Source organism: Dreissena polymorpha, chromosome 9 (genome assembly GCF_020536995.1).
Source record: "Dreissena polymorpha isolate Duluth1 chromosome 9, UMN_Dpol_1.0, whole genome shotgun sequence".
In the NCBI taxonomy this organism is placed as follows: Eukaryota; Metazoa; Mollusca; class Bivalvia; order Myida; family Dreissenidae; genus Dreissena; species Dreissena polymorpha.
In genome coordinates, this window is record NC_068363.1 from 87,290,790 (window position 1) to 87,306,006 (window position 15,217).

Sequence of the window (15,217 nt, forward strand, 5' to 3'; positions counted from 1 at the left end):
AGCAATGCAAAACGAGTTTATCAAAGGAATTTACAATCAAGAAAGGCATGTATATTACTGCGACACTTGTTCCCAATAATAACGTCGGTGTTGTTCCGATTCCAATGAATATTTATTTTAAAAAAAGAAAGTAAAGACGTGTGTTTTATACATTTACCGTAAAATGTGAGTGCAAGTAAAAACAAACGCGTGTTTCAACAGATTTTTGTTGGCTGAAATGTTAAAACCGCTCATGCGAATAACGGTATTAAATGCATAGTTCTTTGATATCAAACTGACTATCGTAACTCTCCGCGCTCATTTAGTATCCCGATTACAGTTTATAATTATCTAAAAAACGGGTTTGGTTTTTCTTGATAAAATCGATTACTACGTGCGTGTTTAGACTTCATTTTATGAATATTTCATACAATCATTTTCCTTTTCTTTGTTTAATATATTTTACCTTTCCTGTTGTCAGCAAGACCATTTTCCTCAGACAGCCGCGTTCGCTGCAACCTTTTAACACCTTTACGCCGTTCTTTTATGTATGAGTTTAATCTAATAATATATACCATTGGTCGCAGACAGCACTTCGATAGCTCGACCGCCAAAGTCTCATCAGCCTGCCTAACGCTCATCAGTCGGTGGTAAAGCCAGTCACTGGTGTAAAGTGCTATTTCGTGGGCTCATCCAGTATTCGCGAACGATACAAATCTGCGGGATAAAGTTATTAAGATGGTGTCGACGATTAAGGGTTAATGCCAGTGGCATTATTTAGTGCGAGTCATACCTTGCTGTATTGTTATTTACGTTTTCTCCGAAGTGGTGAGTTTGTTCCAGTACTGTTACAACAGTGACAGAGTTTGGAAAGAGAATTTGTACAAGAATTATGAGCGAGTGTAAATAATAGCATAAAGGGGATTATACAAAGTGCTGATGTAGTAGGTATACATCGCAGAGGAGTGGCAAGTGTGCGGATGGTTGCTATGATGTAGATGTGTGGCTCATGTTTTTAAGTGATACAATTTAACTAGTGTTCTACGTATGTGTGTGTTTATTGTATGACATATTTGGATTTTAAACCTACGAACATTTAAAATGGAGTTATTGTCAACAGAGCGCGGTGAGTCTATTTACATTTTCCAAAGAAAAAAATGTAGTGCAATTGTTTCAATTATGCAAAGCTATGGCAAATCATTTGTTCCACATCCGAATTATATTAATGTATAACAGTTTTTGGCTGCGTAGTTTATTAAAACATAATGTACATTAAGAATTGACTATTTATATGTTTACAAATTTTCCTTAGAGATGTTTGTAAATATAAAAAATAAACGATTTCAAAAGAATCGAATTTCGTTCAAAAATGAAAATAATTGTTATAGTATTTAACTTCGAAAACGATCTTTTAATTTAGAAACGAGTACCAACGTTTGCCTCAAATTGCTACAAAGTATTGTGGCATGGTGTTTAAACATTTCAAAACAGGAAAACAGATGGTTATAGTGTAAAGTTTCATATCATTTAGTCATATCCAGAATAAGTATTAAATTTTAATGAATGGCAATAAAACACGCATTTTGCTAAGTTCCGGAATAATATTTTATAGCAATAAGGATTAGCTTCCACATGAAATGTATTCTCGCAATAATAATATTAATAATTATAGTACGCTTCCAGTGTTGAATGCGTTATAACTTCAGTTATACGGTAAATGCGTTCTTTAGATTTATGGATGGTGATGACAAAGAAGTCTCGTTCTATGAAACTTGGATTAAATTCTTGCACTCAAAGTGTCGTCCAAGAACAGCAATTACAGTCCGCAGTGACAAGACTTTCTGTCTATACTGGATGTACGTGTATAAGAGACTTCCTTTCAACGAAAATGCGAAAAAGCGGATTGTGCCGTGCCTGATTAGCGCAGGCTTATTCTGGACGACTCTTTATACGCACTTGCATTAAGCCCTGTTTTTCCATTACTCGGCTTAAAGGATCCCGACCCCAAAACGTCAAGCTACATATATCAATTAATAAAAAGAGTTGTTTATGTTTCCGCATTTCCCACCAATCCGTGAAAAGAGAAATAACGGACGTGCGCTTAGTTTACATGGAATAAAATGATATTAACCCATCACCCTAACACCTGAGATGAAAATTATGTTCTATAATGCGTATGTAACACCAATTATCGATTATGGATGTGTCACATGGCAAAATGCAAATACTAGAGACATAAACAGAATATCAAAACTGCAAAGAAGGTTTTTAAGAGTAATATTACGTAATGACTTAAATATAAATGATTATGATTTATCACAAAAAATACAATGGCTTTCTTTTGAAAACAGGTGTAAATATTTCACATGTATAATTATTTACAAATCTCTTCATAATTTAACGCCTACATATATTGACGACTTGATAAAACTGGTGAAAAACAATAATTACAATTTAAGATCGATATCAAACAATGATTTGACGCATAAAACACCTCACTCAAAACTTTTAAAAAAAGTCGTTCAGTTACTTTGGTATGGAAATATGGAACCACGTACCAGTTAGTATTCGTCAATCTCTCACTCTCACCACTTTCAAACATAGGCTTAAGAAATATTTCCTCTTTGAGGCGCAAAATGAGTCTCATGCGTCGTACATTTTTCTGTTTTCCTCTCATTCAAAAGTCAAATACTCCTCCATACGTGTCGTTATGATTACTGTAGATTTAATTACTGCAAACAAATATACATATTGCTTTTTCAAACTATTTATATAGCAAGGAGGTGCAGGCTTGTCTTCATAACAGTTGTGTAATTTCATATCCTATTGTGAACAACACTGGTCATGAATATTGTTTTCTGTAATTATAATATTTGTGTATATCAGCCACTTCTATCAATCGTAAACTATTTCAATAATAATGTTTTCCACGTTTTTAAACTCTGACTTTGTACAATAATGTACGCGGCTGTTTTTGTTAACTTTTTGTTATTGTTATTGGTCGTGTTAATTAAGATATGGTAATTGTATAAGTGTGCGTGTGTGTGTATAGGTGTGTGCGTGCGCGCGTGTGTGTGTGCGTGCGTGCGTTAGAGTGTGTGCATATGGGAAAATGTAATCAACAATACATTTATATTCCTAAATACTTTCTGTTAATAAATATTTGTTCCTTGAGACCATTTCAATATTGGAAGAGACATTAATAATATAAGAGAAGTCATAAAATATACCTGCTTTTTATGACACTTCTATTACACTGTTACAGTACTCTTATGTCCGTCAAAGTCTACATGTTTGCATTATAATGTAGAAATGCATTATAATTACCATAGTTGTTTGAAGGCCTCATTGAAAATAAGATTGCCATTGTTAAACTGTTATCATGACTTTGTATCAATGTGTTGTCTTAATGAGTTACCTTCGGAAAATAAAGAGATTATTATTATTACCCCAAACTATTTTCTCAATAATGTAGTTACTTTGGGAGCAGGCTTAGTACGTATTGTTCAATGTGGCAAGAAGCAGAAAAAGTATTGTTGGTATGTTACATTGTTGGCTAATAGAAAACTATTTGTCAGTGGCTAAATGTCATGAATCCTGGCCTACAACGGTGCTTGTGTTACCAGAATGACATTATGGCGATATCTCTATTATCGCCTTAGTTCATTATGTTCCTGTTCCTATGGTTTGGCAGGCGCTTTGGACTTTGATTGTCTCAGTCATGTTCTTTCTGTGTGGGCGGCTTGTGTACTAAACGGTGTGTTGGCCATGATTACATTTCGATAATCATCTTTTTTTCGTTAATATACATACAGTACAAAAATCTTTGATATAGTCATTTCGGATGAACCTCAATGTATGAATGATTTATATGTGAAAAAATATTCAAGATTGCGTTTATTAATTTTAAAAAATGGTTATAATGTGCAAAATAGTAATACTTAGTCTACACGGTCTTGCAATATATTTTCCGTCCATAAGAGTTATGTTAATATTCCTATCTTCAAAACTTCATGTTTAACATACGATATGAATTTAACCTTTGTAGATCAAAATCTCGTTTCCCTGTTCAAAAGCGTACGCAAATACCTTAGTATTTATAGGTGTTTGTCGTAGTTCTTTCGAACGCCAATTTAGACATGACTTCAACCTTTTAAATATCCCTAAAATATCTATACTATAATTGGTAAGTGCATATTTTCTCGTATAAGATGTTCGTTTAAAGTACACTTCAAGTCTTGCTGGACTGACGTAACATATTCAAGCGAATCACATGGAGGTACGCTAATGAATATTAATGGGAGAATAATCGCTTCATGAATATCGCCGTTTGATCTTCTTGAATCAATTTCTTCGAGGGGATGATATCACAGGATTTTCGCACCGTTTTCGATTAGATTCCCCGATAAGATTACGTAATACAGCGATTAATGCCGTAATTACCCGAACCAGACGGCCGAAGCTTAACGAATTAAACGCAATCAACGCAGCGTTATCTCCCCTGCGTTCGACTAGCGAGTAATAATTAAAGTGGCACACACATTTTGTCAATTAGACGTCTTTATACATCTTAATGATGATACAATGGAACATTTGTTGGTAACGATTAGCAAGAACCAGAAATACATTTGATATTATTTAGACGCTTAATTTGTTGCCGAAATTGTGGATATGTTTTTTTATTTGCAATACAGCAAAACATGATTTTCAACAGTTCGGGAGTTACCTTATTAACTGAAACGAAAATTGGCACTTAATGGCCACTTTCATGTTGTAAATTGTGTACTTAAATATAAATTGCTTAGTCTTTTAATAAAGATTGGAAATTCTTTTTTTTCTTTCCTGAAGACGCACATATTAAACAAAAAAGTTTGTTTGCGTTGAGTAAAAAAAATCTTTGATCAGTAGTGATGCAACATTATTACGATATTCAAGTATTTTTGTTCTTTAGTTTGCATAACACGACAATGTGTTTATAAGAATGAAATTGTTTTAACCATACATGAACAAATTAAATTGCTTGATAATTAAGGATGTGTCTTATTAATAGAAGGATATTGGATACGCTATCCACTATGTTTAAAATATCATTATACATTTACACAATGTAACTTTGAATACGCCATATCATTAATTTGATACGCTTTTCATGAAACTGTTCACGCAAATAATTTCGACAAATTCTTTTAAATCTTTATAAATACAACGTGTTCAACTAAATGTCTGTGCAAGTGGTATTATTTTCATGTACGCCCTTTTAATTTTGTAATTTTGGCAATAATTCGCCCATGTCCTTGACTGTTTAAGCCCTCGGTTAATAACGGTCCGTTTATTAGTTTAGATGCTATTTATAGCCTACTAAATGTCCGAGGACACCCGACTGGTGTATGTATCTCAACTTCTGCTTTATTCCTCCCGACAGATCACGTCTGCCGAGAGATGACGCAGACTTCTTCATCAGGGAATGCAGATGCATCGTCCAATTAAGACTTTCTTTTATCGTATTCCAAAATCGCTGTCTTGTTTCATTAGAAATGTTATGGAAAATTGGGCACATACCCGTCTTGCTTATGTTCCTATCCTGTTAAATGGTCGACTTTTTACGAACTTCAGCCATCATTCTGATGATGTTTCTTTGATACAATTTATTCAGACACACTGATAGTTTCAAACAGTTAAGTAACACATTGATCAAACGATGTTTTCAGTTTTTCCTTTTAAGTATTCTTTGTTCGTATTCAAAATATTATGTATACCATATTAAGTACACAATAAACTATTTCAGTAATGAACGTGTACCAGATACAAGAGAAGTTATACATAAGCAATATACATTAAGGTGAAATGCATGCTTGTAATAAAAAACAATATTTAAATTATATTATCATCAATTTAATAAATTCAAGTACACTCGTGAATGCGGTAGCACATGACTAAATTACAACGGTAAACTTTAGGAATCGCGTTCTGAGAATACTTGGCATAATGCATGTGCGTAAAGTGTCTTCCCAGATTAGCCTGTGCAGTTCGCACAGGCTAATCAGGGACGACACTTTCCGCTTAAAATAGATTTTCGGTAAATATGGACTTACGAAAAATTCAATTAAAGCGGAAAGTGTCGTCCCTGATTAGCCTGAGCGGATTGCACAGGCTAATCTTGGATGACACTTTACGCACATGCATTATGCCAAGTTTTCTCAGAACAAGACACATATTAATCGCTGTCGAAACTACATAGTTATTTATCATTTTCCTGACGATATACCTTACACCTCCTATTACCTACAAAATAGTGCACCGAGTTCTAAACAGAACGCACTTTGTTAAACGTTAATTCAATTGCTCTTAGCCAAAATTTGTATAAAAAAACAAGAAAAAATTGAATTACATATTTTGCTCGTTACAACTACAAGTGCCACTAGACATTTTACCTATCGAGCACAATTTATGACTTATTTACAACGCGCGCAACATTATCATCGTGCAAACCACAGAACCCACCGTCGAGCCCGCGCTTTATCGTGCAAGCGCTCACCTCGAGAGCCACGTGCACAGCCAGAATAACCGATAAGCCGCGCCGTCTTGAATGACAAACGTCATACTACACCTGTGCGGTTTTAAAAATGATTGTAAATATATCAATAGCTGCGCAGATGCGATGCGCATCCACATTTACGCGATAAGATAGAGAGGACAGATGCGCGGGGCTTTAGTCAACACGGAATGATAAAATTGCTCATCAGCTACACGAGTATAACATGCTCTTTCGTCCATTCAATCTCAAAAGACTCTATCAGTCTTTCTCGAACAAATGATGACGACATTTTCTGGATATAAACGAATGCTTTTTATGGGTGCATTTGGCGCAGAATTCTTTGATATCTTGTCGACATGATCATCGTGTAGCTAATAATTATTTGTTTAATTGATCGTGTAAAATGAATCTTCACTCTTTCCTTTTGGTGGGAGAGGGAAGAGTTGTGTGTTCACATTAACCCATTCATGCCTAGTGGACTCTCCCATCCTTCTAAATTGGATCAATTCATTTCCAAAATTAGGGATGTCTAGTATATTTATTTCTATATTTAGAATATTTCTTACAGAAATTCCTTTAAGCAAACAGCGTAGACCCTGATGAGACGCCGCATCATGTGGCGTCTCATCTGGGTCAACGCTGTTTGCCAATGCCTTTTTTTAGACGCTAGGCATACATGGGTTAACGTACAGTGGTATTACTCACAGAACAAACATAGAATCGTTGAAATTAAAACGTGAAAGGAATCAAAACCACATATGTAACTTTATTGACCAAACGAGAGAGCAATCGTATTAAAATTCATAAGCTTACTATTGTGGTTGGATGCGGAGTTGTACCATACAGATTTAAAGTCAACAGATCAGTTACAGACGATAGTAATACTTTTCATAACGCTTTATTGGGAATAGATATTAAAGCAAAAAATAATTTCTTTGTGAAATAGTAACAGCTTATTGGAGAAACCATAACGTCTTTTCTAAATTGTTTCACTCATACATGTACGTGTCACATTATTCCCGTTTAGCTCGTTTTCATTCAGTTCGTCCATACGTAAAAATTAACAATCAATGTTTTTGTATTTTACAATGAGGAATCAAAACGTGTAAATATGTTTCCCCTTCATGCTTTTAGTCTATTAACAATGATATGCTTGACAGTAAGCGACCATATATTTTGATAAGACCAGCCGCTATAAGAACTGTATAAATAAACCTTGATAGACCCAACGCGAGTTTAATGGCGGTAATAGATGCACGAAAAACGCTCATAAATGCACGAGAAATCCATAAACATTTCATGGAACTGACCGCAGGAGTGGTTCATCGATCAACGCTATTATCTTGAGTGGAACGCTTCTTCCATAGTTTGGCCTCCGCAAGGTGAGCGAGTTTCGACCGCTTACTGGGCACACCGACATGATACGGTTATATCTCCTTCTCGTGAGCGGCAGTTCAAAGACATTTATTAAATGCATCGCACAGGTGTGGACAATATACTTTGAAATATAAAACACTAAACATGTGCATTCGATGTGAATGCACGTGTTAAGTGTTTGCCATAATATGCACCATGAAATGTATTTCACTCTACTTGTCAATCAATAAGCCAATTTTATAGAGCGAAAGAAACACACATGTGAGCTCAATGTTTTGCAAACATGTTTACATGTAAACATGGTTTTAAATTGTGAAATTTTTGTATGCGTTTACAGTTTAGCGTGATTGTAAGTTCGTGACATTGCCAATTCGAATTCGGCAGTAGCGTCAGTTTTCTCAAGTAACACCTGACTATCAGAGAACTGGGAGCATAAATACTTCAGCTGACTATCTTGCATCTGGGCTTAAAATCGGACATAAAATGTTTAATTGTGTTCCGAATAGCTTGAAACATACCAGACCCTCACAATGTGAAAGGTACTAAATCACTCCCTGACTTTATCGGCCAATCTTGGCCCGAAGAGCGGCCTGGGTTCGGAAGCAACCTAGCAACACCCGGCAGCACCCGAGCGCCCCACATGTCTTTCCTGACACACAATTTGTTGGGCACATTAATTATGTCGTTTCGATGGTGTATGCGATTTATTTTTGCAGAGCATTTTCTTATTGAAAGCATTCCTTGCCATAATGCATTTTAGGAGGTTTGGATAGAATTCTTGTCATTAGACATTGGGTACAAAATGATGACATAATAAGTAATGTGCAACATACCAGATGAAAACGCAGATTTCAGAGTCGTACAGATTATGTTTGCTTTTTAGTAATGTATAAAGTGTCTTTAGCGTATGAAGTAAAATGATAAAACGTTGAAATGAGCGATTGATAGTAATATCAATGGAACAGTAGTTAATTATTTGTATTAGACGCGAATGTCATTCTCTCTCTATTGCAACCCTTTGCAATTTCAAGTAAGTATTTTGTGGCATTAAAGGGCTGGGTGCAAGAAAGTGTTTGAACTAATGTGTGCAAATAGCTTAAAGTTGTGTCTAAGTTGCCTTATCAATATGACTATCGCATGTAACTTCATTGACCTATACACGCCCGACTCTAGCCGGCCATACATTTGTGGAACGAGCTTTTCTATCAATGAATGACCCGTACTAACCTGATAAGCATTTGGCCGGGCAATTATTCGGTAATTGTTTTATTAGCGAACGGTCAGTTATAGACATGCATGCTGCTCTTTGATGCCGCACACCTGTCGAGATTTCATACGAAATTCGTAGAAAATTGGCCGTGTAAATAAAGCGAAGATGTGATTTGAACAGGAAGGGTTATATCACCAGAACATGGGCGATCTATTGGGACTACCAGGTGAAAGAATGGGGTCTTTGTAGAAATTCCTTGTCAGACGAATGTAACATGAAAATTTATTTGAACTAGGAAATCGCTTTCTTGGTACTTGAGTACACGGCTTTCAGTTACTAGTAATAACACATAACAAAGCAAACAATAATAACACATAACAAAGCAAACAAATGGTTAAGTATAAAATATTGCTTTACTCCAAATATATTCATAAAGCTGATTTACATGAGGAAATTTCAGAGTGTTGCTGTTTTTCTTCAAGGTTTGTTAAAAAATTAATCAAATTTTAATATACTTTATTACCTAACTTATATCATCCGTCTTTTGTGTCTTTTACTAAACGTTCACTTTGGATGACAAAAACCTACGTGCGTACCAACATATTAGTTGTCAGTCGCATTGCAGACAATCCGAATATTTCCACAAGCAAACGGATTGTCTTACTTATTCTGGTGAATAAAAGCATTAACATTGTTTGCAAAACATTATTGCCGTACTACGCCAAAGACATTACGAAATGCGTAGCGTGAATAGGAATTAACATGCTTATGTACTCATGGTGATGATCCGAAATATAAAATAAATACAAAAAATCTTCAAAGCGGCATTATTGCATCTACACAAGCAACGAATGTGTTATCCTAATCAATCTATTTATATTATACGTAATGCGACGAAAAGAGCGCCACGGCTGCTCGACTAACGAGCAAAGTATTATTTACTTTGGCAACGCGTATTATTGTTGGTAAAGGCTAGTTACAATATAAATATTTCCCGTCTAATTTGCTTATCGTACGTTTATCGCAAATGAAAAGACTGCTCTGTAGGTAGCTTGTGACAGGCTGAAGGAAAAGAAGATTGCGTCTTGACAATGCGCCAAATCCACGGATGATTTTTTTTCAACAAGGCAGATTGTGTGTGCTCAGCTTTGATCGTAAAAATAAAACGCTCTACACTGAAACAAGTTTTACCTGAATAAATCCCTAAATCCCATATAATTTCTTAAATCAAGTTATTTATCTGTTATCATTTAATAGGTCAATCGTACAAGCAAATTACAAGTAGTCGTTTTATTTCGAAAACAGCCACGTTCATCCATTAAAGCATGGCCATACGGATGATGTGTTTGCTTGCCACTTGCTTACATTCAAATATCGTTATAAGCTGGTATACATACAGACAAAATCTTACAAGAAAATGGTTTGACGTTATCAGTCAACACCGCCGAATATTTTAATTAAACGGTTGCGTGTGCGAGTTACATTATATTGATTAACTGGACCTTACATTTCAGACCGTAAAACTAGATGACCGTGTCTCACTTGCAAACATTGACGTGTTGTACATTCAAGGACAGTGTCTCTCGTCAAAATAAGATTTTGTAAAAAATCTGTGTAATTATTCAATGACGTAACTTTGTTTATTTACTATTTCATTGTTTTTTCTTAATAATGATATGAGTAAACACTCGTTGCATGCGTTTCTCTCCAAACAAAATGGACTCAAATGCAAGATTGTTTGATAAGTTTCCATTCATGTCCAATAAAGATGTTTTGACCGACAACATAGACATTTCAAAGTGAAATAGGCATTATGTGAGAGGCAATTCAAATAAGAAAAAAGAGAAGCGTTTATGTCGCAACACAGGAACCTGTTGAGCGAAAGTGTGTTACTAGTGTTGATAAGTTTTCAACGTAATTGTCGTGCAATTTGTGTGCTTAATCGTCTTATCTTTCGTCGCTATCGAGCAAGTCCTCAAGAACACATAAAATCTCGTATTTCCCACAAAACATTTATAAACAATCTCTGAAAAATTATAATTTATCACGGACAACTGTTTATCTTTGGCAAATGGTGTTGCAATATATTATCACTTCAGTCCGATTGTGTCAAGGACCATTTCACCTGCCACCCGCAGATCTGGTGGAATGGCTTACACCTCTGGAATCTCGTAATTAGCCTCATCGAACGGTTCCTCCATAATATGTAGTTGTAAAATTCGCAAATTTGGCATATTTTCTGATCTTGACCGTTTATACCGTCTGGGCTCTTTGTATGCCTGACTTAACAAAACGAGAGCGCCGATGGCGCTGAAAGCATAGTTGCAAGATACAGGGAAGATGCTGCTGAAGTAAATGTTAAGGTCAAAATATACTAAATAGTTTCCTTATATGTTTCGATATAAAAGCGACAACTTCGAGCAAAAATAAATACAACATTTTGCACATAGAGACCCCCATAACCATACCTTTTCTTGACGGGCATTCTTAGCTTAATCGATTTAAGCAATAAAACAGATATTTCATGTTCAAACCAAAAAAGAATTCGACTCAAATAAAAAAAAAATCTAGTGGATTGTAACCTTTTGCAGTGCCATTTTTTACTTTAATCTCCAACTTTATCCTATTTCAGGGATTTAGTAGTGAACACCTATGCTTACCTTCTCAATATCTCCAAACGATAAAACCAGAACAACAGTATAAAGTGTATAACATGCCTTCGAGGAAAATATGATGATTTGTTTAGAGAGTACAGCCTTCATGACTCGATTATTGAGTATATTGTAACCTTAACGATTGCTGACATCAAGAGTCGCCCCCCTTGTTACCAATATGTTCTATTTTTAGAAACGAGAATTCCAAATAGTGACGAATGTGAATGGTTACAAAATGACATAACTATGAAAATAAATACGTAGAATTACATTATTTCACGCATACCATTATGCAACCATCCGTTTTCTTTTCCGACTTGATACATTTACAGATTTCCATTTAATATTTTACAGACACAACACTCGTCCAGAATTCGCGCGAATCCATTAAATCCGATGCCACATTTAAACCGTTAGCTCTACTCGTAACGTTAATTTCTGGCTAAAAGTAAGTCATTTTAACTTCAATTAACACATCTCTATTATTTTCAAACTCTACTTCATCAAATCCATAGAAAGGCAGGTCAGAATCCATGTCATAAATCAGAAAACATTTGACCTCTCACAGAACAGTAAACAAAGGAAATAGAAATTAGGTGCGAGGTCACTATCAACAAGAACAGAATTGTTTTACGAACGAAATTTGTTTTAGTTTCTTAGAAGGTTTTTTCACGTAAAACGGTCTTAGAAAAATTCACTAAAAACGGTGTCAGCAATATTCTTGGAAGAAAACGTAAGAAAAACGTTTCCAAAAAAAGAGTAAGAATTACCATAAACTAAATTAAAAAGATATTTCGTCTGATTTTTGATCAGGTAAGGCTTCAAAATGGACAACCATTCGATGTGTGTTTTCAAAATGTCGTATATACCTTAAGCATAGGTGCGTTGCACCTATGCTAAAAATGCAGTTCTTTAACATGTTGTAGGCTTAGTTGCATCTTATTAAATTCTTCAGATGATATAATTTTATTTGAAATGACAGGACATTGGTAACCTGTAGTATATTATATTATTATCCCAAACAGATAGAGTAATGAAATAACGTCAAAGATCTGAAATATGTAAATGGGTCTTTCCCTTTAAATATTGTTATGTACAAACATTTATCGATTAAAGTAACATTGTTATGAATATTATTAATTAGATCGCATTAAAATCTACCTTTAAAGTAGGGATGCTTGCTATGCATGAAACTTGCGGAAGCCTCCCATTAGACCTTGTTTACGAGTGGAAGCCTCCCATTAGACCTTGTATACGAGTGGAAGCCTCCCATTAGACCTTGTTTACGAGTGGAAGCCTCCCATTAGACCTTGTATACGAGTGGAAGCCTCCCATTAGACCTTGTTTACGAGTGGAAGCCTCCCATTAGACCTTGTATACGAGTGGAAGCCTCCCATTAGACTTTGTTTACGAGTGAATTATTCCTAAATATATACACAATTATATGTGTCTTGTTCTGAGAAAACTGGGCTTAATGCTTGTGCGTTTAGTGCTGTCCTAGATTAGCCTGTGCAGTCCGCACAGGCTAATCAGGGACGACACTTTCCGCTTTAATGGTATTTTAAGTTTGAAGGAAGTCCCTTCTTACCGAAAATCAAGTTTAAGCGGAAAGTGTCGTCCCTGATTAGCCTGTGCGGACTGCACATGCTAATCTGGGACGGCACTTTACGCACATGCATTATGCCCAGTTTTGTCAGAACAAGACACATATGCACAACAACTACACTGGTTGATATCCGTTAATTGAATCATTATTAAAAAACAAAACTACTGAAAGCTAAAGCTCTTGGATGCGATTGAAACCTGAGGCATACAAAGAAGACGCACAAATGAATGCAACAAATATAGATTTGGGTATGCACACTGATATGGGTTTCATTTCGAAGTGATAAAACGCCAGACTCTTTTGAAAGGAACATTTAAGAAATATTGAAGGTCTTTTTTGATCGGACCTCTTCCGTAGTATTTCCAGTACATTTCTCGTGGACGCACGTGAACCAGTTTGAGAAACCTGATGATGTATTGACATGTCTGGTGTTATCAGAACATTCAGTTCAGGATATTTTTTACTTCAAATTTACCAGGATACAGAACTCATGATAGTTTACATGCGAAATCAGACTGAACGAATTAAAAAGTCATCTTTTCTAATTAAAATGTGTTTTTGATTTACAACCAGAATTTGCATCCGTTTTACTGTGAAACTCGCTGGAACAGGCCATATTAGCCACGGGCTGCTAGATCCCGTGTAAATTATATGTGCCTGTTGAAATCAATTAGAAAGTGGGTGGTTTTTCAACCGGTGAGCAATCGACGACTGGTTGAGCGCCATGTGTTATTTGAAATATATATACATGCATTATGCTCAATTTGCCATGTACGTTAGGCCTCACAGTGTCAGCAAAACAAATGAACCTAAATACTATGAGATAAATTTTCTTAACCATCAACATACACAATGAATAGTAACGAGTCTTTTTACTCGAGATAGTACGTACCTCAGCAATTATAATATAAAATAATAAAATGATTTATTGATTAATGTATTGTTGTTGTTAAGTGTTATTTCATTCAATACAATTGTTTATATTACTGAGAATGCATATATAATGATGCAAATCTAATCTTATCACGCACTAAGGTCAACTTAAATATATTGATGCTTCATATCTGCTGTTAGCAACAGACCTTGAAAATGAAAAAAAGTTCTCCAAAATGAGTCACAATAAAAATGTGTCTAGTGTAACATAACAGCACTTACATACTTAATGAACCCCGACTGACAACCATTCTTCTGTCACCACGTGAGGTCTTAATAGCCGAGGAAAACGCTAATACAATAATTGTTCGGCAAATTTCACTATCACGATAAGAGGACCCCGACAGGGTTATTTGAAAAGGAAGGCATAATGGAATAGATGATCCTGCTTCAATTCCCCATGGATTGCCTTCGTGCAGCTGTTGCGATGAATATCTGAGAAAGTTGCTGATAATTTATTGAAGTTATGCTTTAATACCTTTAAATTTGATAAAGCAAATGTTGTTTATGAATCATTTATATTACTCAGCTGCAATATAATGTTGATGTAAGGCTATTTCCGGATAAGCAAATTTTATTTCCTGATTGTGGCTGGAATTTAGACACCGTATCAGTTATGACATGTATATTTACGACGCTGCGTCGGACGTGAACCTTGTTCGCCTAATCTGCTTACGATATCCCTGCATCTGCATGTTAAGCCCATGATACTGTACCGCTTGCATTGATAAATGTTCTTTGATTACAATTATCTTGCGTAACTGTTCATGCAATAATATATTGGATATTACCACGATTTGCTGAATGGAACAAGTACCATAAACATTGTTGGTGTTCCATGAAATATTTACCTCGTACTTACAACATTGTGACAGTCGGAGAACCAAAGGGATTCGGTCCCAAGAAAAAAGCCTTGATGATGT

The 15,217-nt window shown here is 35.4% G+C and overlaps 1 protein-coding gene across 1 annotated transcript in view; it reads left to right on the top strand.

Moving 5' to 3' along the window:
* The first annotated feature begins 640 nt into the window (after window positions 1-640).
* Window positions 641-15,217, top strand: part of LOC127843599 (neuropilin and tolloid-like protein 2) — a 47,719-nt gene continuing 33,142 nt past the window's right edge. Inside the window, exon 1 of the mRNA XM_052373281.1 lies at window positions 641-1,105. Coding sequence (XP_052229241.1) covers window positions 1,081-1,105 — 25 coding nt within the window. The 5' untranslated portion in view covers window positions 641-1,080. The remainder of the gene's footprint in view (window positions 1,106-15,217) is intronic.